This window comes from Molothrus aeneus, chromosome Z (genome assembly GCF_037042795.1).
Source record: "Molothrus aeneus isolate 106 chromosome Z, BPBGC_Maene_1.0, whole genome shotgun sequence".
NCBI classification, from domain to species: domain Eukaryota; kingdom Metazoa; phylum Chordata; class Aves; order Passeriformes; family Icteridae; genus Molothrus; species Molothrus aeneus.
In genome coordinates this window covers 52,131,803-52,158,407 of record NC_089680.1, presented here as the reverse complement: position 1 = coordinate 52,158,407, position 26,605 = coordinate 52,131,803, and the positions used below count along the sequence as shown (strand labels likewise).

The following is a 26,605-nucleotide window of genomic DNA, read 5'->3' as shown; positions in this document are numbered from 1 at the left end:
CCATTTTGCGCCGGGCGCCGCCGCGGGCGCTGCTCCGTGCGTGTCCCGGCCGCCCGCCCGGGCTGACGGCGCCCCGGCGCAGGAGGAGGAGGAGGAGGAGGAGGAGGAAGAGGCGCAGGGATGGAGAGCGATCGGCTGGAGAGCCCGGTGAGCGCGGGGGGAACCGGCGGGGCGCGGCCGCCAGGGCGGGGTGCGTCGTTCCTCCTCTTGTGCTGCGGGGGGCTATAGGGTGTGTGCCTGACTGTCAGTCTGTCAGTCCGTCAGTCCCCCGCGGTGTGCGCCGACAGGCTCGTCCCTGCGGGGCTGTCGGCGCAGCCGGGACGGCGGGCAGGGCTCGCAGGGAGCTCCGACGGGCGCGGAGCGCGGAAGGGAAGCGCTGCCGGAGGGCGCCGGGCGGACCGGGCACTGCCGCCGCTGGCGCTGCCCGCCCGACGCCCGGGGCTTGGCGGGGCGCGCTGCTAGGGGCGGCCGCGGGGGTCGCGGAATTACTGAAGAGCCGCACCTATCTACAGGCGGCTCTTTGTGCGACAGATAAAAGACGTAAATAAACATATAAATAAATAAATAAATAAATGATGTTCCTGACTCGGAATTGTTACCCTAATGAAGTCAAGACAGTTTCAGCCCTTAAACGTGAATTAGACGTCAGGAAAGCCTGTTGTTTAACCAGTCTGACACTTAATTTTCCTTTTTTCCCCCTTCTCCCTCTTCGTAAGCCAGCGACGAAGCTAAACATATGGACTCCTATTGTTAAGAAGTATGGTTGCGTTCGGTTGCATTTCACTAGGTCCTAGAGTGGAATTAAGACTACTCCCCTCCTTTCCTCCCCTGCAATGCAGACATGACCTAAAGATGAACTGAGTTTGCCTAGTGGCAATGTTCACTTCAGTTGAAATGAATGCTGTCAGTGCTTTCATAAATGTTAATTGATATGTGTTTTAGTCAAAGAAGTGCCTCAAACCATATAAAATTGTGTGTATTTGTTCTGCAGAGCTGGGGTTTGGTGACATAGACCAGTGCCATAAGTCTTGGTGGTTCATGTTTTCCTGCACTTAGACTTGTTTCTCCCTCTTTCTATCATGAAGATTGCCATTAAGGGTATTGAAAGAGAGCTTATCTGCCCAGCGTGCAAGGAATTATTTACCCATCCACTGATCCTTCCCTGCCAGCACAACATCTGTCACAAATGTGTGAAAGAAATACTTTTTGCATTTGAAGACTCCTTTGCTGATGGAGGCTCTGAATCCTCTAATCAGAGTAGCCCTCGAATTAGAATCGCTGCTTCTAGCATGGACAGAATTGACAGGATTAATAGATCAGGTATGTATCAGAAATTGTGCATGTTTTCCTGATTTTATTATTAGACTGGCTTGAGCGGAATGGTGTCTGCATTGGTAAAATGTCTTCCTGGTACTCCTGATGTGGTTATAGAGATAACTTGGGGATAGTGCTGCTCTTGTTAATTTTGTGTCCATAACAATGGGAATATTTTTAAGGACAGTGCACTCTGTTCCATCTTTAATAGATTCGTCTTTGTGGCATTCTGCAAATCTTTATAACCGTTGTGTTTATTTCTGTATTTCAGTTACATGGCGATGTAGTAGCATCATGTTCAGTAGCATGGAGATATAGATTTTGGCGATTTAATTGCCTGCCATGGTTTGCTCTGGTTTCTACCAGCCTCAATGCAGTAGTTCTGACTTCCTTCTGAGCCTGTGTAGACTTTGCAAGCTAGTTTTGTCCTGCCCACTTCATTATGCATACAGTAAATAATTTTCCATTGGTTATGATTATTGCACGGTTGCAGATTTGAAGGGCAGATGACTGGAAGCAGACAGCCCTAACAGCCTCCTTCTTGCTTGAAGATTTAAGCAACTCCTCATGCTCTTTGTGGTATCGTGCTAGAAAGATTCTTCCAGTCTTTGTAATCTGTGGATGAGTTGGTCTGCTCTCCTACAGATGCATTGACAGTGCTTTGTGCATGCTTTACTTCTTGAAAGATATCTAATCTTGGCTTTCAGGCTTTTTTCTGACATAATTATCCACTTTAAAACCACACTCCTCTGTGTTCAGGAAGAGTTACCAACAAGAGAAACTCTAAAGCTTTATCTTTAAAAGGCTAATGCCGGTTCATAGCTTCTTAATGATTAGGATGATATTAAAGAGGATCAGCTTTGGCGAGTGGGGTGGATTCTACTACAATTGGTATGAAGCTGTGGTTGGCTTCACAGATTTCTGAGCATTTTCCATCAAAAACACCTGGCTGGGAGGCAAGAAAGGAGATTTGGTTGAGGTGTCCTGGGATTTTACACCTAGGCTGGAGACAGCTCATGAGTTATCTTATATTTCACGTTACTAAAGTTCATCCTTCCCAGTTTTCACAGATCAAATGTGCAATTTCATCAGCTTATTTTAAACAACTATTTAGTTCTGTTTAGTACTGAATTGTTAATACTGGTACTCTTTCGAATAAATTTGTTAAGCAAAAAGCCACTTGGTACTTCTCCTGCCACCACCACCCTGTCCTGGGATACATGTACACAGGTTGTTGCAGGAGTTGTAAATCTTTAAATCCACTGTGGTCTGCCACTGTCTCAGCAAACTGATGGGAATATATCTCCTGATCTGACCTGCTAACAGGGAGGTGATGGCTTTCCTAAAGACCTGTTTGATGAGTAGCAAGAGAGGGTTGAGATTTGGAAATAATGAGCTTGCCCCCTCTTACCTCAAAGAGCTTTGGGCAGATACACATCACAGGAAAATTACAATCTCAGACAGTTCAAATTTACAGAATGAAAAGCATATGGAAATTGAAGCATTAAAGAATAGATGTTTAAATTCAGATTATACTGTCTTTGCTTCTAATGTTATAGGCATTATAGCTCCATTGCTATATCAAATGTGAGATTTGCTCTCAGACCAGTTTGGTACCAGCAATGGTCGCCAGCTTGCAATTTGCATTTACATAGTTGTTTTCTTGCATCTGAAGAACTCATACTGTGCATTGCCTTGCTAAATTTTCTTTGTGATCTGTAGGGGAATTTGCAAGAAAACAGCTCCATAAGAGAGATAATGCAAGGAGAACATTCAAAGTGGGGTCTCACATGCATAACAAAAATCCACTAGAACTTCTGGGAGGCTTGTGCAGGGCATGTCAGTGTCAAGACCTTAGTGTCACATTTCAAAATGCATATGACACCTTATTCCCACTACGGGGTTTCTTTTTTCCTCCCACCTAAAGAATCCCTGATGTCTCTGTAAGGAATATAATCTATTTAAAATGGGTTGGCATTTAAATTCTTGGTATGCCAGAAGGAGCTGGTCTGTATTTGGTCATGTTCTGTATTTGTTGTGCACACACAGCTTGCATTTACAAGTACAATTTATCTTAATGTAAAAGCAACAGAACTCATTGAAATAAAGTGTATGTGCTGCTTAAAAACCAGTGTATGTGCTGGTTAAAAATACTCTCCTGTTTGTATTGTATTTAAAATAATTTTTAATTAGCAAAGTCTTGCTGTATATAACATGAAAATGAAGGCTATTTCTTATTGCTGTTCAATTATCTCTAATGTTACTGTAATTACAGTGTGGGTGCAATTAAAGCGTGTAATGCGATTATGTTGACACTCGTGTGAAAGTTTGAAATATCTTTCCCTATGCCCCTCCCCCTGCCAATGCCTTATTTCTCCCTTTTCCTGTTCTGCTTAAATCTTACCGTTGTTTGATATGCTAGGAAATTAAACATTCTTGCCTTTCAACCCTGCAGGAGTTAAGCAGCCACAGGAGAGAAAAGAGTTGGTGCTTTTCATTTGAACCATTGTAAACCAATGGTATATCTCATTTTTTGATGTCTAAACAGCTCTCTGTTCATTGTTCGCAGCCTCACAGAGGAGGTCTTTTGGGTGCAGAGGTAGAAATGCTTCACTTCTTGTGTTGGCTAGAGATAGTCTAGCATTTAGATCTCAAGTTAAATATTGTCAATTAGCATATAGCTTTTTGTCAGTGGTCAAGTCCACAAAAATTCTTTTGCAGTGACTAAAGGTACAGCAAAGAAGTTCTATAAGGACAGCTTTTCATTCTGTGCAAGAGTGATTTAAAGGTCAACTGGACTGGAATTCAGTTAAGGATTGGATTATATTTTTTTCCTTGTGTGTATATGACTGAATATACATTGGTGGGTACAGAAATGCACACAGAACCCTAGCAATCACCACACTGCCTCCTCCACCCCCTGCTTTTTAATTTTCAGGAGTTTACATGCTCAAGTTTCAATGAAACTGTCTTACTGGTAATGAAGTGTGATTATTGGATTGATCTTCCTTATGTTTACCAGTCGTGTTTGGCCATCACTGCTAAATGGAATGTAATATTGGTTCATTATTGTATTTAAACCTGCTTAATTTGATGAAGAACAGATTGAAATTTACACCATGTTGAAATGAGTAGGTAGTTATGAATCTCACAGTTTATCACAGCACATGAATGTGTGAGGAAAATGAAACATTTTACACTTAGACTTGTAGTATTTGGTGTGTCTAATGACACAATCAGATTGAAGGATAGTCAGGCTTTTAATTATATCTTGTTTCCAAAATTGAGCTTTGTCTGAGCAGCTCAGCCACTGTGTGGACTTTTTAAATTACATTTTTAAAATGTAATTGTTGGCCAAAAATGGGAGAAAAAGTCCCTGAATTCTTTGTTGCCACAGTATTGGCAGACACATGAGTAATCATAGGATATGGTGTCCTTCAAGACAGATGTGAAGTGAGCTAAACACAAATCTGAATTTCACACTCAGTGAAGGACAAAGCAGCTGATGGGAAGAGGAAGTTTAAATTGCCTCGGTTGAAGGCTGAAAGTGTCATTAAACGGAGATACCATACAGTACCATCAGACCTCTTGGAAAGCTGTCCATGTCTGCTCTTTTTGCAGAAAGCTCTTTTGATTTGTGAAAGACTAAAGTATCTGAAAGTAACATTTTAGCTCTGCTGGCTTCTCTTAGGAGGCCTCCCCACTTTCACCTTTCCCTCTCTCTTTCTCTCCTGCTTCCCTCTTTACCCCTTCCTGTTGCTATCCTTATCCCCTTTTTTCCCTTCCGTTTTTCCTTCTCCCTGAAAACCCCATCCAAAAACATTAAGTAAGTTATGGGGTAGCATAAATATTTGTATTTTTAAAAAGAGAATCCAGTTGCAAGAGAATCCAGTTGACTTTTAAATCTTTTTTTATTAGACTTTCACACATTAAATGTCCATGTCTTCCACAACCATAGAATATTATGGTAATACTGTTTACTTGAAAAACACAACTTTAAGATGTCTTATCCCTTTGCAAACCATTCAGTGCAGCTTGGACTTTTCAACATTTTAAGTGTTGGTACTTCTCCTTGCGAAGATGATGTTTAAACATTGTCTTTAAAGGACATACTTAAAATTGCTTTTTGACTTGAATCTTTGCAATGTGTATGGTAATACTTGTGAGTCTATGTTGTGATTTTTTTTTTTGTAAACTGATTGAGCAACTTATTGCAAATGGAGCAATCAGTTTACAAATCACAGTGGAAAATTTCGTGTGGTGATTTCTAATATTTCACAAAATACATATTTGCTTGTTGTAAACTGAATTGGCAAGTCTGAAAGAGAATGTGGGTAGGAGCTAAGTTTCTCTGAGCTGCACCTCTAAATATGTCTACAAAATCCAAGGGTTTTTTTGCTCTTTTTTTGGTGTGCTTTTTTTTGTTTGGATTTTTTAAAATATAACCAGAATTTAGTTTCAGCAAGTTGGACACCATACAGATAGGAAAGATAGTGTCCAAAGTAATTCACTACTTCATCAGTGCTTTCTTCTTAAAATAAGAGTGTAGAAATCCTTTAAGCAGAAAGCATTTGTTAGTATTAGCAGAGTGTTAGTATTTAACACTCACTAGGCAAAAAGAGGATGTATCTCCTTATTTTTGAGTATTGAAGTGGCAGAACATGCCAAGCAGCTTAGCAAATAAATTTCTAGGATTTAAAATGGGAAAAAACCTCCAACCTAGATTCTCAGAGTGCTGTCAGTGAAAAGGGATGAGACATCTGAAGGTGTGCAGGACTTCCTTGATACTGGATTGCTTTCTGTAAAGAATGTCACCAGTCTTTGCAGAGCATGGCTCATGATGACAGTCTCATTTTGGTCCACCACTGGCGGAATGAAAGGCCTCCATTGGGATGGATAAGAATTTTAGATTGTATTTTTAAACTTGACCACTGCACCATGGTTTTTTTTCCCTTGTTTTCTTGCTTTGTCATTGTTCACTCTCTGCTCTAGCATACTACTTGTAGGCAGTCCTGATATGTGCTGCATTGTATGATTATTTTCTTAGTTTCAGCAAATGTGTGTATTCTAGATCACTTTTTGTAGCTGTTGTCTGCATGGCACTGCATGTGAAGTCATCTTTTTGTCTAGGACATTGTAGAAGTCTGTATAGAAGATTTCTCTGTGTTCCTGTGTGCAGTGCTAGCTTGGAGCGTACACTGAAAATACAATTTGTGTTTCACTGTTGTTGCTGTGCCTTGCATGCGCGTGTTGCTGTGTATGCCAAGTTATAGGTACTGCAGGATGTGCAGTAATTAATTCATTTCAAGTAAATATGAAAAAAAAGTGAAATCAGGCAACAATCTCTGCTCCCTTAGATAGAGAGTTGCATACCTGTGCCTTGTGTCACCCATCTTCTTCCGTAAATGCAGCCTAGTTGTTCTGCTCAGAACTTACAGAAAAGCATGGGACCAAGCTGGGTGGGAGACTGTCAGTGCACACTTATCCATGCTCTGACTCTGACTTCTTAGCTGACAGTCATGCATAACTACCACGGGTTAAATTTCAAAGATATTTAAAGGAACTGATTCCTCATAGGAGGGTCGGTTTGGTGTTTTATTTGAAGAGACTGGAAAGGGCATGATAGGAATGGAGGTTTTGGATTGTTAGGTGAAGGAGCAGGAGAGCAGCTCAAGGCAAGTCTATTTTGGGTAGCAGTACAGGACACTTCAGAAAGAAATAAAGCATTGGCAATTTTGATGGGAAAATACTGATTAAATACAAGAACAAATTTCCCTTTCTGAAGAAGAGTCAATTTCAACACTAAGAATTCAGCTTTAAGTCATACCTCCATTTACAAATTTGTTAGTGTCCTGGTTTCAGCTGGAATAGAGTTAATTATGTACTGGAGTATATATTGAAGGGATAACAAAAATAAAAAAAATAGTAGTACAAAAGAGAGAAAGGAATAAAATCCAAGAAAAACAAGTGATGCACAATACAATTGTTCACCCAGTGCCCACCCTGTCACACCTGACTGCCCCTAGTTTATGTCATGTCCAGGACCTGTTATGGTTTGGAATATCCCTTTGGCTGTTTGGGTCAGCTGTCCTGGCTGTTCTCCCTCCTGGCTTTTCATGCACCTGCTCTCTGGTGAAACATATAAAACTGGAAAGTCCTGGATTTAGGGTGAGCACTACTTAGCAACAGCCAAAACATCAGTGTGTAATAACCTCATACTGAATCCAAACCACAGCACTGTACCAGCTACTAAGAAAATGATCTCTGACCCAGATGAAATCAGGACAGTTATACCAATACACAGTGCTCTTAAAGAGATCTTAAAGCAATGCACCAGCACTACAGAATTTGGGGTTTTTGGTTCTTTGTAAGGGGAAGCGAAGAGAATACAAGTTAAGCCTAAAGACTGGCTTAGCCTGCTTTTGAAATACATAAAGGATTCTTTCTGGTAGTTGCAGCTTGTGGGTTCATGAGTGAGACAGGATGCCCTCCTGGTTTGATAACCTCAGGAATATTATCTTGAGAATAACCTCTGAGTCTGTGTGAGCCATCTCCTTACAGACTCAAAAGGCTTCTTAAATTAGTGGCTTTGCTTAAGCCTGTGATTTTACTTTGGAGATAGGGGGAAATTTGTGTGTAGCTGTTTGGTAGGAGTGCGGCTTCTCTGCAGCTCCCCCTTTAGAAATTAATAGAGGTAGATGTATGCTGTTTAACATCTCTGTGGAGATCTGTGGTTCCTCAGTTCAGGGTAGAGTAACTTGAAGATATAACTACCTCAGATAACTTGAAGATATAACTACCTTTGGTGTGCAGGGCTGATTTAGCAGCCCTCCTTTAGTGAGGCCTTTCAGGAGGGGCCAAGTGAGCCTCAGCATTTTTTGATGAAATTATTTGGCTGAGATGATGTTGCTGTTGAGTAAGAAATGACACAGACTCACCAGAAGGCTGGTTTGCACAGCATAGCAGCTTTACTTCAGATCCTCCTTTTTATACATTGTTCCAATCCAGATAGACCTGATTGGTCAATTTATCAATACGTTTCACCTGATTGGCTAATTAACAAAAAGCCTTTCTTATAAACAATCTTTGAGAAAATCAAGAAAACAGAGAGTAGGAAAGCAACATCTGCAGGTTTTTTATATTAATAAGCTATCATTGTTTCTCTTTAACTCCCTAAAATCTCACAAGCTGAAAAACTTACCTAGTTTTTTGGGAAAACTTACCTAGTTTTCTTGGTCTCTGACCAGACTGTCACATCTACAAGATGTCACACTGTTGCCTCATTTTCCATTCTTTTTGTGATGCCTCTTGGGATGAGTAAAGTAAGTTTGAACTCAGCCAAAGCAAATATCAGGGACCCAAGGTTGGCTATGTGTTTCTGTTGCTCTGGGAGTAAGCATCTTTCACTTCAATATGTTAGGAGGCTGCTGCTCTCTCTATGGATAACCAGTTAGTCTGAAACCACTTGGCTTCCACAAAGTTTTGTGTTTATTGTTTCAAAAGGTTACAGCTTGAGTGCATCCAAAACTAGATAAAGAAAATGGAATTGGAAGAGCTAAATTTATCTTAACATAAAATTAAGTTTTCGAGTAGTAGTTTGTAATGTTCTTTGGAGTCAGACATTACACTGCCTTGTCAGGGCAATTGTATTCTCTTTGGCTTGGCAGACTGCATATGAATTGGTGTTGTTTGGATGATGTGCTACAGTCTGGAATTGGTTCGTAAATTCCTGTGCTTCTTTTAAAATCTAAACCAGTTTGGTTTACACTCATCCTAAACTGGGTTTTGGTGTCTACACAGGCAGAAAACGCAATTCACTGACTCCTAGATCAACTCTGTTTCCTTGTCCGAGTTGCCAGCGGGATATTGATCTTGGGGAGCGTGGCATCAATGGCTTATTTCGCAACTTCACTTTGGAAACCATTGTGGAAAGATACAGACAGGCAGCCAGGGCAGCCATTGCTATTATGTGTGATTTCTGCAAACCTCCACCTCAGGAGTCCACAAAGAGTTGCATGGACTGCAGTGCAAGCTATTGCAATGAATGTTTCAAGATACACCATCCTTGGGGAACAGTGAAAGCCCAGCATGAATACGTAGGACCAACCACCAACTTCAGACCCAAGGTAAATATAGTGTACCTTACAGAATTCAGGTTGCAGCATTCTCATGTAGCTGCAGACATATCTGTGCAATGATAGTTGCTTTTTAGGACCATGATTGCTTTATTGACGATTGCTGTTGTTTATTGAGTGAACCACAAGCTTTTGCTTCTTGCTGTCATTGAAGGGGACATTGAGAACATACTTGAAGGGTCCCATAAAGATAAGGGTTTTTACTTTGTGGAATAGATTGTGTTACTTGTGATCTGAGTCTTTCCTTTCTTTTTCTTTTCTTTTTTAAGGCTTATTGATCACAAATAACAGAATATTCTGGGTTGGAAAGGACCCACAAGGATCATCAAGTCCAGCTTTTAAGTGAATGATTAATACAGGGATTGAATCCATACCCCCCTTGGTGTTACTGGCACCTTGGTCTTGATCATCTAGAATGGACTGCCTAGGGAGGATGCCTGTGTGTGGTAAACTTAAAAACCCCCACACACCTGGCCTCTTCCATGCCCCCTTTAGCTACATCCCCTTTGGATGCTTTGTGCTTGAATTTGATCCATCACCAAGCATCTTCTTTCTCTCCTTACTTGCATCTAACAAGAGCAAAACGTGGAGTTATGTTCTCCATTGTTATTACACCATTTTTTTAAATCTATAGCAGAAGAGATAAAAATGCTATGGCAAAAATTCTACTTTATAGCCTGGTGCTGCTGTTACTGCATTCAGGCAAAACAGTGATAACAAAATGCCACTATCTTTGTGTCTCATGCTGAGCATAGTGCAGTACGTGGCAGTGCCTTATTGAATTTGTTATATCACAGATGTTACATGTCATAGATACTATCTTGCTAATCAGGGACCACAATAATGGCCTTAATGTCCCAGCACAGGTCGGGGGACATGAAGGGGCATGTGCCTGTGCCTCCTTGCTGGACATCCCACAGGTGCCAGAAATGCTGATGGTAAAGGAGTCCTGATTAATTATTATTAAATTAAGTAAATTTGACTAATATGCAATGTGTAAGAAGCTCTTGACTGCTGGTGTACTTTCCTTCTGAGACTGGAAAAATTTGAGCCTCTAAAGTTAGCAGGCTGGCAGATACTGAACATCCAGAAGTCCACTTGGTGGTGTTTTCCTTGAGTCTAAAACACTAATTCCAGTTAAAAGTGAGCATGTGCTTCATATGCTTTCAAATGTGCTTGCACATTGTGTGAAATGTCCCTCTATTGGATAAATGAGAAAGGTGAAAGTTTGCATGCTATCTTCTAGCTCTTGCTTTAAAATGCTATACAGCTCCTTAAAAACTTTTCTTCTATGGCATCTAAATCCTCACAGCTGCTGTGCTGCTATGGGAAAATACCAAAGGCATCTTGTGATCCCTGTGCACTCCTAAAAGTGCCCTGTGATGTTACACTACACGCAGACTAAATTCAGGATTAAAAGTCAGTAGGTGAATTCTCTTGAAGCAGAGCAAAATGGGGTGAAGTGGTTTAGATTATTCTGACACTGATGTATTGAGTATGCGTGCACATGTGGGATTTAGCATTTCTAATTGTATGTGAAGACAGGAAGAGGGGAAAAAAAGGAGAAAAGCACAGTGTAGTTAACTTTAGATAAATCTACTTGTTTTGAAAAGCTTCCCAACTGTGGCAAGCTGATCTTTACTGTGCTCTTATAGAAACTTTTCTGAGGACTGTTTGAGCTTAATATAAAGTAAGAAAAGTGCATTTTTCATTGCACTGCATTTTTAAGACCTGAGCTGAAAGCATGAAGTATTTGTTGATTCCCTAAACAATGTCCTCAGTCACCACTTTAATTTACAACCAGGCTGGAGAGCACTTGGTAGGGTGTGTGGTGGGGATGGGAGAAGCACATACTGGGCTGATTGTTCTTGAGTTTTGAGAGAAGACAAGGCAGTCTGCTGACCTCTGCTGTCTCTTGCTTGCAGGCTGTATATGAGGAGATGAATAAAAACAAGGAATTTCTGTGAGGTGTGGCTATACACTGCTGTGGAAAAATTACTTCCACGGATTAAGTGAATGACTGTAGCTTTTGGAGATGTTTGCCTGCACATCTGATTTTCTTGGCAGCTTCTTTTTTTCTCTTTTTATATCCTTCCAAATCTAGTAGTCAATCCAAATGGGATCGCTAATTGCATATTTGGTTTAAGGATAGTCTTAAGGTGCTGGTGACACTGGTGCCTTTCACTATTCCTTAGGATAACATTTGAGACTTGAAAGCTGGTTTCAGGTTTTAGCTTATTGTGTCCATATTTGTGATGCTCACAATTTTCTATTTTTATGCCCTTTTCTGACCTTTCTTGTGTGGGGGCATATTGAAACTAAAAAGTTCCCTCAAAAGTTCCTGTTTGGTAACTTCTATGTAATAAATGACCTAAATGTTGTCTTTCAGTGCTCTAGAATGAGCAAGCATTGTTTCTTTTTTTAAACAAACACACACACGCTTTATATGTTTAATCTGTTGCCTGAACTTGGACTTGAGAAGCACTTTTTAACTCTTTAAGCATTTATTTCAACAAGTTCTGGTTTTGAAAGGTGATTTTTTTAGCAAACACCAGCTTTCTTGCAATGCTGTTTGAGCTAATCCCGGAAGTAGCAGCCAGTGTGATCAACTTGTAACTGGAGTCAGACAGAAAACTTGAAACACAAATTTGAAATTTTGTCTTTAAAATTACTGTAGCTGTAGGTGGTGGCTGCACATCGTAGCTCCAAAAGCAATGGTTATGTGGTTTATTAAAATCTAGCTTGGACTTAAACTGCTACAATGTTATGTCAGCTCTTGCTTTACGAATCAGTTCATAGCTCTTGCAAGAGATGCTGGCATGAGCATGGTTAAGTTTGACAGTCTGAGTGTGTTAATGTATATATTGTTAATGTATATATTGCATTTACAGCTCTGAGCCGGCGTGTAGGATGCTGGAGGATTGCAAACAACATGGGCAGGGTTTAGCAAAAGATTGATTGCTATATGGAGGCTACACAGACACTGCTAGAGGCTTACTTACTGTAAACCTTGTGAAACTGTATGTGTTCATCTGCTGTCTTTCAATGGCATTGACAAATAAATATAAAAGGTAGAGATAAACTGACTATAAAAAAATTCACTGATCAAGTCACATGCTGCTTTGGGTTCATTGGATGTTTTGATTTTTTGTTGAGAACCTCCATTTCTGGAAGTACACCTGTACTGTCTCTGCTCTTTTTTTTTTCCCCACAGATTTTGATGTGTCCAGAACATGAAATGGAGAGAGTAAACATGTACTGTGAAATCTGCAGAAGGCCTGTTTGTCATCTTTGCAAACTGGGTGGAGGTCATGCAAACCATAGAGTAACAACCATGAGCACTGCCTACAAAACCCTTAAGGTAAAAGAAAATATCATTGGACCTGGCCTTAAGAAGGGAGAGAGTACTTCTGATGTGAGGGCAAACTCCCACAGGATGTGTGTGTAGGAGACCCTGGACTAGTTTTGAGCCCTGTCATTGTGCAACATTTGTTAATGTATATATTAATGTGATATAGGGCATATTTTAGAAACCAAACTGTTTGCTATGATGCTTGAAATATAACCCCAGAATAGTACTGTCATCTTATTTTAGCTAATTGTACAGCAGAACAGACAACGCAGAAGGTTTAAGTAGTTAATCAACTTTACAATCAATTTTTTTTTAATATAAGTGTCCAGGTAGCTTGTGGTAGAGGATACTTGAGAAGCCGATCTGAGAAATGTGCATCTGAAGTATCTGTTGATATCTTTGTATGTTTCTGAAGCTGCATACCTTTAGAATGTTAATTTCCTAAGCAAAGCACAATAGTAAAGACTTGCAAACACAATAATATAAAGATTGTTATTGAAGACAGCACCTACTTCCTCTTCTTCCTTTTCTTCCTCTCTTGCTCTCAGGAGAAAAAAAAAAGGAAAAAAAAGACCAGATTAGCCTGCCTTGTGCTATTTGGCCTCCTCACCAGTTTGCAAGGCTTTTCCTGTAACTCTTGCAGCTAAGGAAGCACTGGGACAAATCTGTGATTTAAACTACTCATTTTTCTAGCAACTCTTACTACAAATGAGTTAATAACTATCCTTTCTGTAAGTTTAATGTCCTGAAGCCTCTTTTTCCCAATCCAAGAGAAGGTGATTCCTGGGTGATTGGGAGCCAGCTGACACTGTTACCTCTGATCCTTAAGCCTGTGCCAGCAGTCTCTCTCACAGTTGCTTTGCAGTCACTGCAGGTCACCAAACAATTCTCCACAGGACTGCTGCTCATAACTGGTGTCATGCTTTTGTCCTTGTGGCTAGATAAACTGAAGACAAAACAGGATGACCTGTTTGTGCTGGTTGTCACTTTGTGTGAGATGTCCTGTTCTTGCTGGTTTACTTCAACAGGAGAAACTTTCAAAAGATATTGAGTACCTCATCAGTAAGGAGAGCCAGGTAAAAGCTCACATCACACAGCTGGATCTGCTGCTGAAAGAAACAGAGGTAAGAGTGGCTTCAAGGTTGTCTGGGGTTGGCCTTTGTACAGTCACAGGAAGGATTCAAAACTGTTTTCAGTGAAATGTTTCAAACTTTTGAGTTTTTCAGTTAAGCAGTAAAACAATTTTTGAACAGTTTGCGGTAGACTGAGTCACACATGCTAAGACCTAGTCCTGCCAGTATGGGAAGCAGACAAAAGGAAGTTTGTGTAAATTTAAATAAAATAAAGCTTACTTGATACCTTAATCAAAGTGGGTTACACATAGGGTGTTTGTGTATTTATGATGGTGCACTATTTACACTGCCTGTTTACCTTGAGAAAGGCAGAATTAAGGGCAAAATCTCCCTGCAAAAGAGTCACATACAAGCTGAAAAGCACAAAGGCAGAAATGAAAGAAGCTCCTAGTACTGGTGTGTCTTGATTGCAGACTGCCTCTGAGTTTTGCAGTTCCTTTTATCCAGGGGCAGTATTCAGAGGTTCAGAGGGTGTACACAAGAAGCTGGGCTGGACCCTCAGGTCAGGGTGGTTGGGGAAGGTGGAAGAGCATCTAGCACTTGGGCATGAAGACTTCTGAGACTGTTTTTACAGTGCTTTTTCATGAGCTATCTAGACAAATGTAATGCATAACTCAGGGTGTAATCAGAGGAATACTTTCCTGCTCTTCATTCTCTGTTAAAGACAGCAAATGCTGACTAGCTTGGGTGGTGTGCTGATCTCATTTTCAGTGCTGAATAGCATAACAAAGCTCATTAGTCTTACTTGTCAAATGGATGACTAGATTACTGTGATATCTTGAACAACCTTAAGTATGTTTCTGTACAGTCACAGTGACGTAGAATCTGTCTGAAATGTCTTTTGTTTGCTCCTAGTGCAACAGTGAAAGAGCTAAACAAGAAGCATCTCAGAGTTTTGAGAAATTATATTGTGTCCTGGAAGAGAAGAAATCTGCAGCTCTTAGGGCAATTGAAACTTCTAAGAATATAAGGTTTAAAAAATTGCAAACACAAGTGGAAGAATACCAAGGGCTCCTGGAAAATAATGGCCTTGTAGGATATGCTCAAGAAGTGCTTAAAGAAACAGATCCCTCTTGTTTTGTTCAAACAGCAAAACAACTTCATGTCAGGTATCTTAAATATCTTCTGTTTGAGGTGCAAGTACTGTTCCAGGATGTCTGCGCAGTTGTATCCTTGGGAGATTATCCTGGTCATGTTTAGCTGGAATTCCTGCATTAGAGTGTGCCTTAGGAAACAACACTCTGGAGAGGAGTGCTCTTGTCCTAACACAATGCCTAGCCTTGTTCAGTGGGACTGAAGTGGGAGGGTAGTCTGTTTAGCTCCCTGACAAATTCCTTGTCTCAGAGATTTTATCAGGTATTTGCAAGTTAATCTACCAGGTCTCTTCTGGCTTTAGGCTCTTTGATCTTTGTGTTCTCTAGTAGCGCCCTACATCAGTTTTGTTCTTTAAACGTAATGCTCCAGATTATTTAAATGCTTTGCCAACTGAATGACTACCTGTTCATTATCTTTACACTGATGTATAAAAGGCCTTTAAATTTGGCATTTGAGAGTCTTTCTAGAGATTCTAGAGAAAATTTCTGGGAGACATCAGTAAGTACATGAAAGCAAAACTTTTTTAAAAGCAAAACCTGGCATTTTTACTTTAGGAATGTCCAACTTGAATTGCCTTTGTTTTTTCTTGTGCTATCCCACTTTTGTGTTTTCAGAATCCAAAAAGCTACTGAGTCTCTGAAGAGCTTTAGGCCAGCAGCTGAAACTACTTTTGAAGACTTTGTGGTGGACACTGCCAAGCAAGAAGACATCCTTGGTGACTTGTCCTTCCATTCCAATGGTAAATTCTGAGAGCATTAGGTCTTTCTCAAGTTTTAGCTTTAAGGGCTTATCTGGAGAAAGGCAGAACTTGCACAGAGCAGCAGTTGCAGAGCTCAGTGTGGCTTGCATTGTTCCTTCTGTCTCCATGATTCAGAAGGCATTACCTGGCAGCAGTGTTAGTTTCAGCTTTCATAAAGAAACTAAACTTACATTTCCTTTCCTACAGTACCAGTTTGCATTGGCTTCCAAAATATTGTATTTACATCACACTCAGTCTTTCTAAAAGCTTTTTATTGCGTGATAGAAAGAAATAGTTTTTAAAGCTGCCAGAAAAAAAAAGGCTCAAGCCTTTCAAAGTAAAAACAGAAAATAGGGGATTTATTTAAGTGTATGAACAGAGAACCATCCTCATCTACTCCTTTTAACTGAGAGAGTCACATTCCCCCTTTTAACAGTGCTATAGCTCAACAAAGGGATTATCTCTTGGTTTAAGAAGGTTTTAAGAGGTGGATGCTTTAAAATGAGTTTCCTTCCAATATAGTTTTAACCAATCCCTTTCCACCAATAAGGAAAAACAAATATGAGTAGATAGAAGTGAAGAAAATAACAGTTTACTAAAAAAACAAAATAGCAATGGGCCAAAAATAACTGTAATAGTCCCCAGTTACAAAGTGGCTGAAATCTCACAGCGGCACAGCTAGATTTGGAATACAATAACAGTTTGGGTTACCCAGGCCTGGTTGTATGATTAACTCCAAAACAACATGTATCTAAATTTCAGAGCTTTTTTTCTCATGTTTCAGGTCTAGAAATACCAGAAATCAATGAAGAGCAGAGCAGAATGTACAACAAAGCTCTGATCAGCTGGGAATGCTCTGGGAAGACAGATTCAGCTGATATCTATGTCCTTGAATATCATAAACTTAATAAAGAAGAGGAGAGTGTGACATGGCAGAAGACTGAAGTGTGTGGCAAGAGCAAAGTATTATCTGATCTCGATGATGACAGCAGCTATGCCTTTAGAGTTCGAGGTTACAAAGGGTCCATCTGCAGCCCTTGGAGCCGAGAAGTTATCATGCGTACTCCTCCAGCTCCAGGTATGGGGTTTTCTTATGTCCATCAGTGTTAAGAGCTGAAAGTCGTTTCCAGTAGCTCCCAGATGCCTCCTACACTGTTACCAGTTTCATAAATGTTTAGAAGCACTGTTACAGATTAAGTCAGTAACATACAGAGACTGTTAGCTTGCATAACATTCCTGGTAGCCTTTAAAAGTGGCAAATTCTAATGCCTGCATGACTTAAAATGTAGTTTATAAGCACAGAAGGCCAAATACATAACTAAGCAGAATTTTTTTGGGGATACTATTTTTCAGTTTTCAGTTTTCTTTTTGATGACAAATGTGGGTACAACAATGAACATCTCCAGCTGAACCCAAGAAGAACATCTGTGGAAAGTAGGGCTGGATTTCCTCTGCTTCTGGGATCTGAGCGCTTGCAGGTTGGATGCTTCACAACCCTGGACTACATCATTGGTGACACTGGCATTGCCAAAGGGAAGCACTTCTGGGCTTTTAATGTTGAAGCCTACTCATACCTGGTGAAAGTGGGAGTTGTTCCTAGCAGCAAGATACAGAAATTGTTCCACAATACTCCTGATGTGATCAGTCCAAGGTAAATTGCATACTCTTGCTTTAATGCATGTTTTACATAAGAGGATGTTTTTTTAAAAAGTAAATGAAGAGCAAGTCTGTTTTCAGTTAGTGCACAAGGTGAACCTAACCAGTGAAATGTTTGAAGGATGTTGTGTAAGCAGTTTCTCCTGTTATTAGCAGAAAGATGTCCTGATTATCCAGAGTCCTATTTTCTTTCTTTTTGGGAAAGAAGTCAGGTTCCTATAGATGCCAAGGAATGTCAGTTAAAGCAAGAAGGTTAAAAATAAGTGTAAGTTTTAAGATTGAAGCAATACTTGATTATCAGTAGTAAGGCTCTTCCTTAATTCCCTTGGCATATAAGGTTGGCAGCCTTTCAGAGAAACAGTATTCACTGTGCATATTTGTGTTTTTTAGCACTAGCTGTGTCACAGTAGATTCCAAGTCACACTGGCTTACCCCAGGCTTGCATACTGTATTGGAGTGCTACTGAGCACAAGCCAAAGTACAATGGACAAACCAATAAAAAGATTTCCATCTCACAATTACAGTTATAGCAAGCCTGGACATATGTGGGAACTGCAGGCAGGGAGGCTATCTCCTGGGGACTCTTATTTAGAAATTTAACAAATATTTGGCTTCTTCTTGTATAACACATGGAAAATGTGTCAGCACAATCTTGAGCTGCTTAAAGCCAGATGGAGCTATTTGCAAAGTGAGAAATTAGATCTAATTTTCCTGATTTCTTTTTCCTTCTCTGCATAGATAGCTGTAAAATTTTAGCTGACACAGGAAGAACTGCCCCCACAAGCACCCTAAAACTGAAATCCTAAGTAGGGAATGTTTCTACTGAAGAATGTGTGCTTCTCCATGTGTCTTTATCTGAGGACAGAGGTGGAGAGAAAAGCATCTAGACTGACCAAACATGTCTGCAGACTCTCCAGTAACCATCTGGGAAACTTTCAGGGAAGTCTTCAGACAAAGCACTTTAAAAAAAGCCACCAAACCTAAACCACTAAAACACTACCTTTTGTTTTGTGAATTTTACAGATACTGTAACATAGCAGCATCATGGAAAACTCACAGGACATGTTCTTGTCTGTAAGGATTGGTCATATTTGCTAAGTTACTTCTCAAGTTAACTAATTTACTGTACCTGTAGATTCATTAATGATTGCCTAGCCTAAGTACATTTAGATACATCCACTCCTTAGTAAAGCCTTCTGTGGTTTTGTCCTTATTGGAGTTCAGCTGTTATTAATTGTTTGAAGTAACCCAAGTGAAATCCCACCTACTAAATGTCTCTTCTTTCCTGGCTAAGCTATGTGTCACTGGTGTAAGCCAAGCCTGGTGGGATGAGTGCTGTGACTGGAGTGCCCTGTTGGTTACAGGCTCTTCAGAGGGACAGGGGGCAGATGAGGTGGGGGTGGCACTGTCTGTAACATAGTGAATGTATGGAGCCTGCAACTGGCAATGCTGCAGTTGAGAACCTCTGGGTAAGGATTACGGCACAAACAAAGTGGATGTCATTGTGGGAATCTACTACAGGCTACGCAGCCAAGATGAAGACACTGATGAATTATTCCTTAAGGAACTAAGGAATATCTCTACATCAACCACCCTTGTCTTTTAGGGCACATCAGCTTGGCAGATGTTAACTGGGAGCCCCACATAGATGATACAAACAGGTCCAGAGGAGTCCTAAAAGACCTGGATGATAACTTCTTGGTATGGGTTCTAAGGGAGCCAGCTGAGAAAGGTGCTCTCCTTGATTTTTTCCATGTCAGCAGAGAGGATCTTGTGAGCAAAGTGGCCCAGAAACCATGAAGCAATTGAATTTAAAATCTCTGTTGTTTCTCTGGCCCCAGAAACCATGAAGCAATTGAGTTTAAAATCTCTGTTGTCAGGAGGAGAAGTGCCAGCAAAACTTCAGCTCTGGACATGAGGAGAACAAACTTCAGGCTGCTGAGGATACTAGTCAGGAAAGACTGGGAGACCACTATTGAAGGTGCTAAGATCCATCAGTGCTGGTCATTTTTTAAGCACCACCTCCTAAGGGCACAAGAGCAGGCAATTTCAAAATATTGTAGGTCAAGCAGGTGAGACAGAAGGCTGCCTTGGGTGGGCAGAGAACTTCTAGAGCTAAGGCAAAAAAAAAAAACGGTATGGCAAATAGCAGCAAGGTTGGGCAATGTGGGAGAAATAAAGAGATGCTGCTTGACATTTGAGGGGAAAAAGTTCATGTGGTCAAAGCCCAGCTGGAGTTGAAGCTGGCCAGAACTGTGGGGAACAATAAAAAGAGTTTTTTAAAAATACGTTAATAGCAAAAGGGAGTCAGAAATACCATTGGCCTGTTACAGGAGGAGGATGGTCACCTCACTAAAAGAGACAAAGACAGGAATTGACAGTTTCAACACCAGTAGTAGTCTTAGGGGGTCCCAGAACTCAAGGACCATAGCTGTGAGAATGATAAACTCCCACCCAATCCCAAATTTGTGCAGGATTTGCTGTTCCATCCAAATCCCCATAAGTCTGTGGAGCTTGATGGGATTCTTCCTAGGGTGCTGAGCTGACTGATGTAATTGTGAGACCTCTCTGAGGTTTCAATGGTCTTTGGAGGTGCCAGTCAACTGGAAACTGGCAAATGTTGTCCTAGTTTTCAAGACTGGCAGGAAAGATGACCCTGGTAACTGCAGGACTGTGAGTCTCCCTTCAGTGACTGGTAAATTTATGGGGAAGATTATTCTAGGAATTACTGAACAATATCTGAAGGACAGTGCAGTCATGAGGGGAAAGTCCTGCTTTAAAAACTTACTTTATTTTCATGACCCATGTAACCCACTGAGCTGACCAAGGGAAGTTGATGTAATCTTTTTTGATTTCAGTAAAGCTTTTGACGCTGTGTCTCCCAGGATCCTTCTGCACAAACTATCCAGCACACAGCTGGATAAATACATCATATGGTGGATGATCAAGTAGCTCATGGGTGAGGCAGAAAGGGTTACAGTGAATGGGGTGACACCAGACTGGTGACCTGTCACTGGGGGGTTCCAGAGGGCTCCATGCTCAGCTCTGTGCTCTTTGTCTTCATGAATGGCTTGGACACAGGACTGGAAGGGTTACTAAGTAAGGTCACAGATGATACAAAACTGGGAGGAGCAGCTGACTCCCTCAAGGGCCGGAAGGCCCTGCAGAGACACCTTGACAAATGAGAGGATTGGGCAGGCACCAACTGTATGAAATTCTGCAAGGGAAAGTGCTGGGTTCTGCACCTGGGATGGGGCAACCCTGGATGTACAGACAGACTGGGAAAGGAGAGGCTGGAGAGCAGTGTTTTAGAAGGGCCCTGGGGGTTCTGGTTAATGGGAAATTGAACATGAGCCAGCAGTGCCCTGGCAGCCAGGAGGGCCCCCATGTCCTGGGGGGCATCAGGCACAGCATCACCAGCCAGGCAGGGGAGGGGGTTGTCTTACTCTGCTCTGGGACAGCCTCACCTGGAGTGCTGGGGGCAGTTCTGGGTGCCACAACACAAAAAAGACACTGAGCTGTTAGAGAGTGTCCAGAGGAGGGCCATGAAGATTTTGAAGGGTCTGGAGTGAAGGCCTTATAAGGAGTGACTGAAGTCACTTGGCTTGCACAGCCTGGGGAAGAGGAGATGGAGGGGAGCAGAGAGGAGACACTGATCTTATCTTTCAGGTGACCATTGACAGGACCCAAGGGAATGACATAAAACTTTGTCATGAGTGGCTTAAGCTGCATATTAGAGAAAGGTTTTTCACCCAGAGGGTGGTTGGACTCTAGAGCAAGCTCCCCAGGGAAGTGGTCCCAGCATCAAACCTGCCAGAGCTTAAGAGGCATTTGGACAATGCTCTCAGGCACATTGTGTAACACTTGGGGTTGTCCTGTGCTGGGCCAGGACTTGGAATATGATGTTTTTAGTGTTTTCCTTGTAATTCAGGATATTCTATGATTCTATGATTTCTTTTACCACCCAAGGTTTTTGGGTGATCATGTGGTGTTCTCTGTCTGACAGAAATGTTCTTCTCCTGTTCACATCACTGATCCCACTTCAGCATTTATCAAAAGCACATGGGGTTTTTTTGTGTTCCAGATACGAGCAAGACAGTGGTCATGACAGTGGGAGTGAAGATACCTTCTTTGACTCATCGCAGCCTTGCACACTGGTCACTTTAGGCATGAAGAAGTTCTTTATCCCCGCCACACCTGCTGCTCCCAAGGATCCAGCCAGCAGAATCCTTCCCCTGCCATCGTGCTTGGGCGTCTGCCTTGACTGTGACAGAGGCAGGGTGGGGTTTTACGATGCAGGCCGTATGAAGTGCCTGTACGAGTGTGAGGTGGATTGCTCTGGCCTGATGTACCCAGCGTTTGCTCTAATGGGCAGTGCAGCAGTGCACCTTGAGGAGGCTATCACAGCCAAGGACAGGGAGTACCACGACGACATCTAGTGCAGTAATCTCTTCCCATTGCTGTTCTGAGACAGAAAATGAAAGCAGAAGAATTCTACCTTAGCTTTTAGTCCTGATCAATTATATTCTACCTACAAGTTGCTCGCAAGCCTCTGGCCTGTGATTTTTTTAAAGTAAATGGTCCAGGCACTTCTGCACCAGAGGAATTCTCCTGCCTTTCTTGTGATCTGTGCAATGCTGTTCTCCACAGACTTCCTTTCCTGAGGGAAGCAGGGAAGAAGAAGTCTGACTAGCAACCAAAATTTACTTTTCAGGACTAGCAACCAAAACTTACTCTTCGGGGTAGAAATCTGCCTTTTATTTAACTTAAATCCTTACATAGTCAGTTTTGTATTTAATGAAGTCAAAGCTGACGGTGTGTGATTGCCATTCTCCTTTTAAGAAATATGCCTGAATGCCTCTGCAGGGTTAAATGCTTTCCAGTTTACCCCTGAGCACCAGTTGGGCCTTTCAGCACAGAAGAGAATATAAAAAATGTAACATGAAAGAAGAAGAAATTAGAAATGGTGTTGAATGTTTAACTTATACTTGGAATGATGAAGGTAAACTTGAATCTCATTGCATGTTGTATACCCTTAATGTGATTGTAAGTTAAAACTCAAGTTCTGACACTCAGTGTCATATAGTTGGTGGCATAATGGTAAGTTTCTTTATTCTTCTAGGCTTTTACTATAAGCTATCTAAAATAAAGTGCAATTGTACCTTAAATGTCAGAATTTGGAATAAAAAATCAGAAATGTTTGCATGTGTGAGTAACGGTACCTGGTATTTAGGCAAAAGGAAGTGAGTTGCTGACATGAGTAATTATATGTGAATTTAAAAAATTAACCTATAAAAGCAAGTATTAAAGAAATACCTAATTTTTTTTTAATCTAGTAGCAGATTGGATTTTTCTTAGTAAGAATGTTAAAAATGCACTGGTTAAGTTTTGAGACCTAATTTCTGCCTTAAAGGATGTCTCCCTTCAAATTTGAGTTCCTCTAATGTTAAAAACTGCATCACATTCGCAGAATCATAGAACCATGGGAACAGCTTAAGTTGGAAGGGATCTTTAAAGACCATCTAGCTCCAACCGCCTTTGCCATGGGCAGGGACATCTTCCACTAACCAGGTTGCTCAAAGCTGCATCCAACATGACATTGAACACTTCCAGGGATGGGGCATCCACCACTTCTCTGGGAAACCTTCTCCAATGTCTTACCACCCCTATTGTTAGAAATTTCTTCCTAAAAAAAAAAAAAATCTCCAACCTAAATCAATCATCTTTTAGTTTAAAACCATTGCCCTTTGTCCTGTCTCTCGAGGCCTTGGTAAAATACTTCCTCCATCTTTTTTTTAAATCCTTTTTATATATTAAAAGGCCAAAATAAGGTCTTTCTGGAGCCTTCTCCATGCTGAATAACTCCATCTCTTACAGTGTCTTCACAGGAGAGGTGTTACAGCCCTCTGACAATTTTTCCTCTGGAACCACTCTGTACTGGGAGCCCCAGAGCTGAATGCACGCAGTGTGTGCAAGTACACATTGCTGGTTCATGGCCAAGTTTTCATCCATCAGGATGCCCAAGTCCTTCTCTGCAGAGCTGCTCTCTATCCCCCAGTCTGTATTGATAATGGAGGTTTCCTGGATCCAGGTGCAGTACCCTGGTTGGTGAACCTCATGAGATCCACATCAACACTGGTGCCAGGACAGACCCTTGAGGGATACTGCTCATTACTGGTTTCTGCTTGGACATTGAGCTGTTGACTGTGATTCTTTGGGTATAGCTATTCAGCCAATTCCTTATTCACTGAACAGTCCATCCATTTAAACCCTTCTCTTTCAAGTTTAGAGATAAGACTGTTGTGGGAGATCTTATCAAAGGCCTTACAGAAGCCCAGGTACATGGTATCTCTTAGCTCTTCCCTTATCCACTGTTGCGGTCACTGGGTCACCGAAGACTGTAGTCAAGCAATTCTTGCCCTTGGTGAACTCATGTGGCTGTCCCTGATCACTTTCTTGTCTTCCGTAAGTTTTGACCTATCTTCCAGGAGGATCTGTTTCATGATCTTACTGAGAATGGAGGTGGACTGCCTGTCTTTATAGAAACCCATGTATAAAAAAAAGTAGGGTGTGTGAACTGTTGACTTGTGGAAAAATATGGATCTAAAGTGAAGGATGTTTCTAGTAAGTACTTGGTGCTTTCTAATTTGGGGATATGCTTTCTAATTTGGGGATATGCTTTGTAATTTGGGGATAGTGTTGCATCTTGATGAATGTGTGTGAAGTATGCTTACTAAGTACACGTATACAGCTGCAGAGCACTGAAATGGGACCTGAAAATCACAATACATTTAAGTGAATGTAGGTCATAACGCAAATCTTTTGCAGGCTTTGCTGTCTGAACTGATCTGACCTTGAGTCCACCTCTCTCAGTGTCTTCTCTCTTACGCCTCGGACTGTGGCCACTGTTGGAAAAAACTGTCAGAAGCAGTTGTCTATGCCAGCATGAGCATGACAGCCAGAAAGGCTGAGCAACTGCAACTTCTTTTCTGCATCTCACCTGCAAATGTTCTGTCTTGATGAGACTGTGTGAAAGTGCACTCCATAGATTCACTGTGAGTTGTGTGAGAAACACTTTGATGTCCCAGCAGCAGGTGTGAAGTATGGGGTACCTTTTGGAATTTTCCCCCTCAAGAGAAAAGACAAACTGTCTCTCACTAGTTAGCCTTTTTAGTAATTTCATCTGGTTTAGATAGTTATCATTATAGCCTTTAATTTCTGTCATTCCATCCCTTTCATCTTCCCTCTTACTGGATTGAAGCCATTGCTCTCTTCTTGCCTGCTGAGGCTGACTGAACAGTCCATCCATAAGACACTCTGTTGCTGTGAAGGATGACAAAGTTTTGTGTTTTCCTTCTTCTTGTAGTCCTAAAAACTTAATTGCCTTTTATTTGATTGATACCCGATACCATACTCATGATGAAGCTTCTTCTGCAGTGTTTTTCGTGCAGTCCTGATCGTTGTGCAGGGTGTGTGCAGGGTTTTCCCCACCTGGTGGGCTGTTTATGTTGATAATGCTTGTTTACCCAGTCACTAAGTTCTGAGGGTCTTCTGCAGCTCTTCAGTCACTTCTAGACTTGGATGTTCCTGAGTAGCTTAATTGGAAACACAAACATGCCCATGTTTTTGTTTGTTTGCTTTTCCAGGTCTTGGAGCAAACTGGTTGTAGTGAGACTCACATGATCTCTCTGCTGTTAAGATTTTTTGTTCCTCTCACTTCTTTTCCCCCTCCAATATTTATTAAACCCCAAGTCAAGCACTGAAAACTCTTACATTAGTGTACTCTGCTGAGTATTATGTGTGAGTGCAGCAGTCAGAGAGAGCCAGGAGAAAGGATTCTCACTTCAGTAGCTGTGACTTCTCCCCTTGTATAACTGGCAATGGTCACTTCATCTACCACACCAAGAATCGGCTTAGAGCTGTAGGTTGTAGGGCTGAACTTTCTTTTCCAGACCAAATCTCCTTCTGTAGACAAATGTTTCATTTCTGATTCCTCTGTTTCAGAAACTGGTCTAAATTAGACGCTTTATGTCATGGTTAGCACTCCACATTTCCACATTTAGATTTTTTATAAGCATCTGGACTTGTATCCCCGGACCTTTTTTTACTTTATGGAAATATTTGTAAATGGAACAGTCTATTGCAGATATGAAGACAGTGTCTCAGACTCAATGATCTAAAAAAAGATTATTGGTTTGAGACTGTAGAAGTAAGAAATTCAAAATTTAGGGGCTTTTTCTACTAGAGTTTCAAATTCGTTTAACATGTGTTCTGCTATGCAATTACTCTACTGGACAGAAACTGATGCTACTTTAAACATTTATCTACCTTTTGATATATCTGTATTTATCTCATCCTGAGTTTAAAAATTAATTTGGCTTTTGGTGTTACTTGACTACTTAGTATGCATTCCAGACAGTACTCTTTGGTGCTTACTCCAGCTTATTAAATAAAAAACACACTGTCAAGAGGCACTGACAACACGCTGTGATATTTTTCAACTACTATGGAAGTGTCAACTTTCAGAAGTACAGTTCAGCAGTACTTGCCTATCCAGATAATTATTTTTTCAAGTTTCTCCCTATGAAACAGCACTTTACAATGTAGACTAAGCTAAAACTGGTGTGGTATTGTGTGGATCTTTGTGCAATATAGCTGTTTGGTGATTATGGTGTGGCTTGCAAAGCTTCATACAGGTGTGAATCATGTAGACACTTTTTAGATACCTAAAGCTTTAACAAAAAAAGCCTTGTCTGAAAATATTCTGAAATGTAAAAGTGATGTCCTGGGTTTTTTTTAATAAAAGCTGAAATAAAATATCTTATTCACATTATTGCATCCCAGCTCCTGAGTATCCTGGTTGAAATAATTTTTCCTACAAAACATGACAATAGGTGAATTGTGGGGAGAAAGCATTGCTTTGGTTCTCAAGTGTGCTCATATACCAGTATCTCTGATTTTAGGAGGACTAAAGAGTAGTTTGGACTGACTGCCAAGCTTTTACTTAAGATGCTGATGTTAGGAACTTGACTGCCTGAGCCTCCCTCCCTAATCAGGGAAGGAAAATGTGCATCTAGAAGGAACTTGGCTTGAGCATTTTCAAGGGAAACTACCCCTTCCCTAGTAGAGGAAGCAGATGCTTTAGCTCTTCAACCTGTACAGCTCAGCCAAAAGACCTCAG

The 26,605-nt window shown here is 41.1% G+C and overlaps 1 protein-coding gene across 1 annotated transcript; it reads left to right on the top strand.

The window, feature by feature from the left end:
• Positions 1 to 45: 45 nt before the first annotated feature.
• On the top strand, positions 46 to 26,267 carry TRIM36 (tripartite motif containing 36). Its single transcript, XM_066569614.1, has 10 exons — positions 46 to 147; positions 1,086 to 1,320; positions 9,115 to 9,440; positions 12,664 to 12,810; positions 13,830 to 13,925; positions 14,790 to 15,043; positions 15,644 to 15,768; positions 16,553 to 16,846; positions 17,122 to 17,419; positions 21,509 to 26,267. Exons 1-10 carry the CDS (start codon positions 121 to 123, stop codon positions 21,861 to 21,863), a joined length of 2,157 nt encoding a protein of 718 aa, XP_066425711.1. The 5' UTR covers positions 46 to 120; the 3' UTR covers positions 21,864 to 26,267.
• The last annotated feature ends 338 nt before the right edge of the window (positions 26,268 to 26,605 follow it).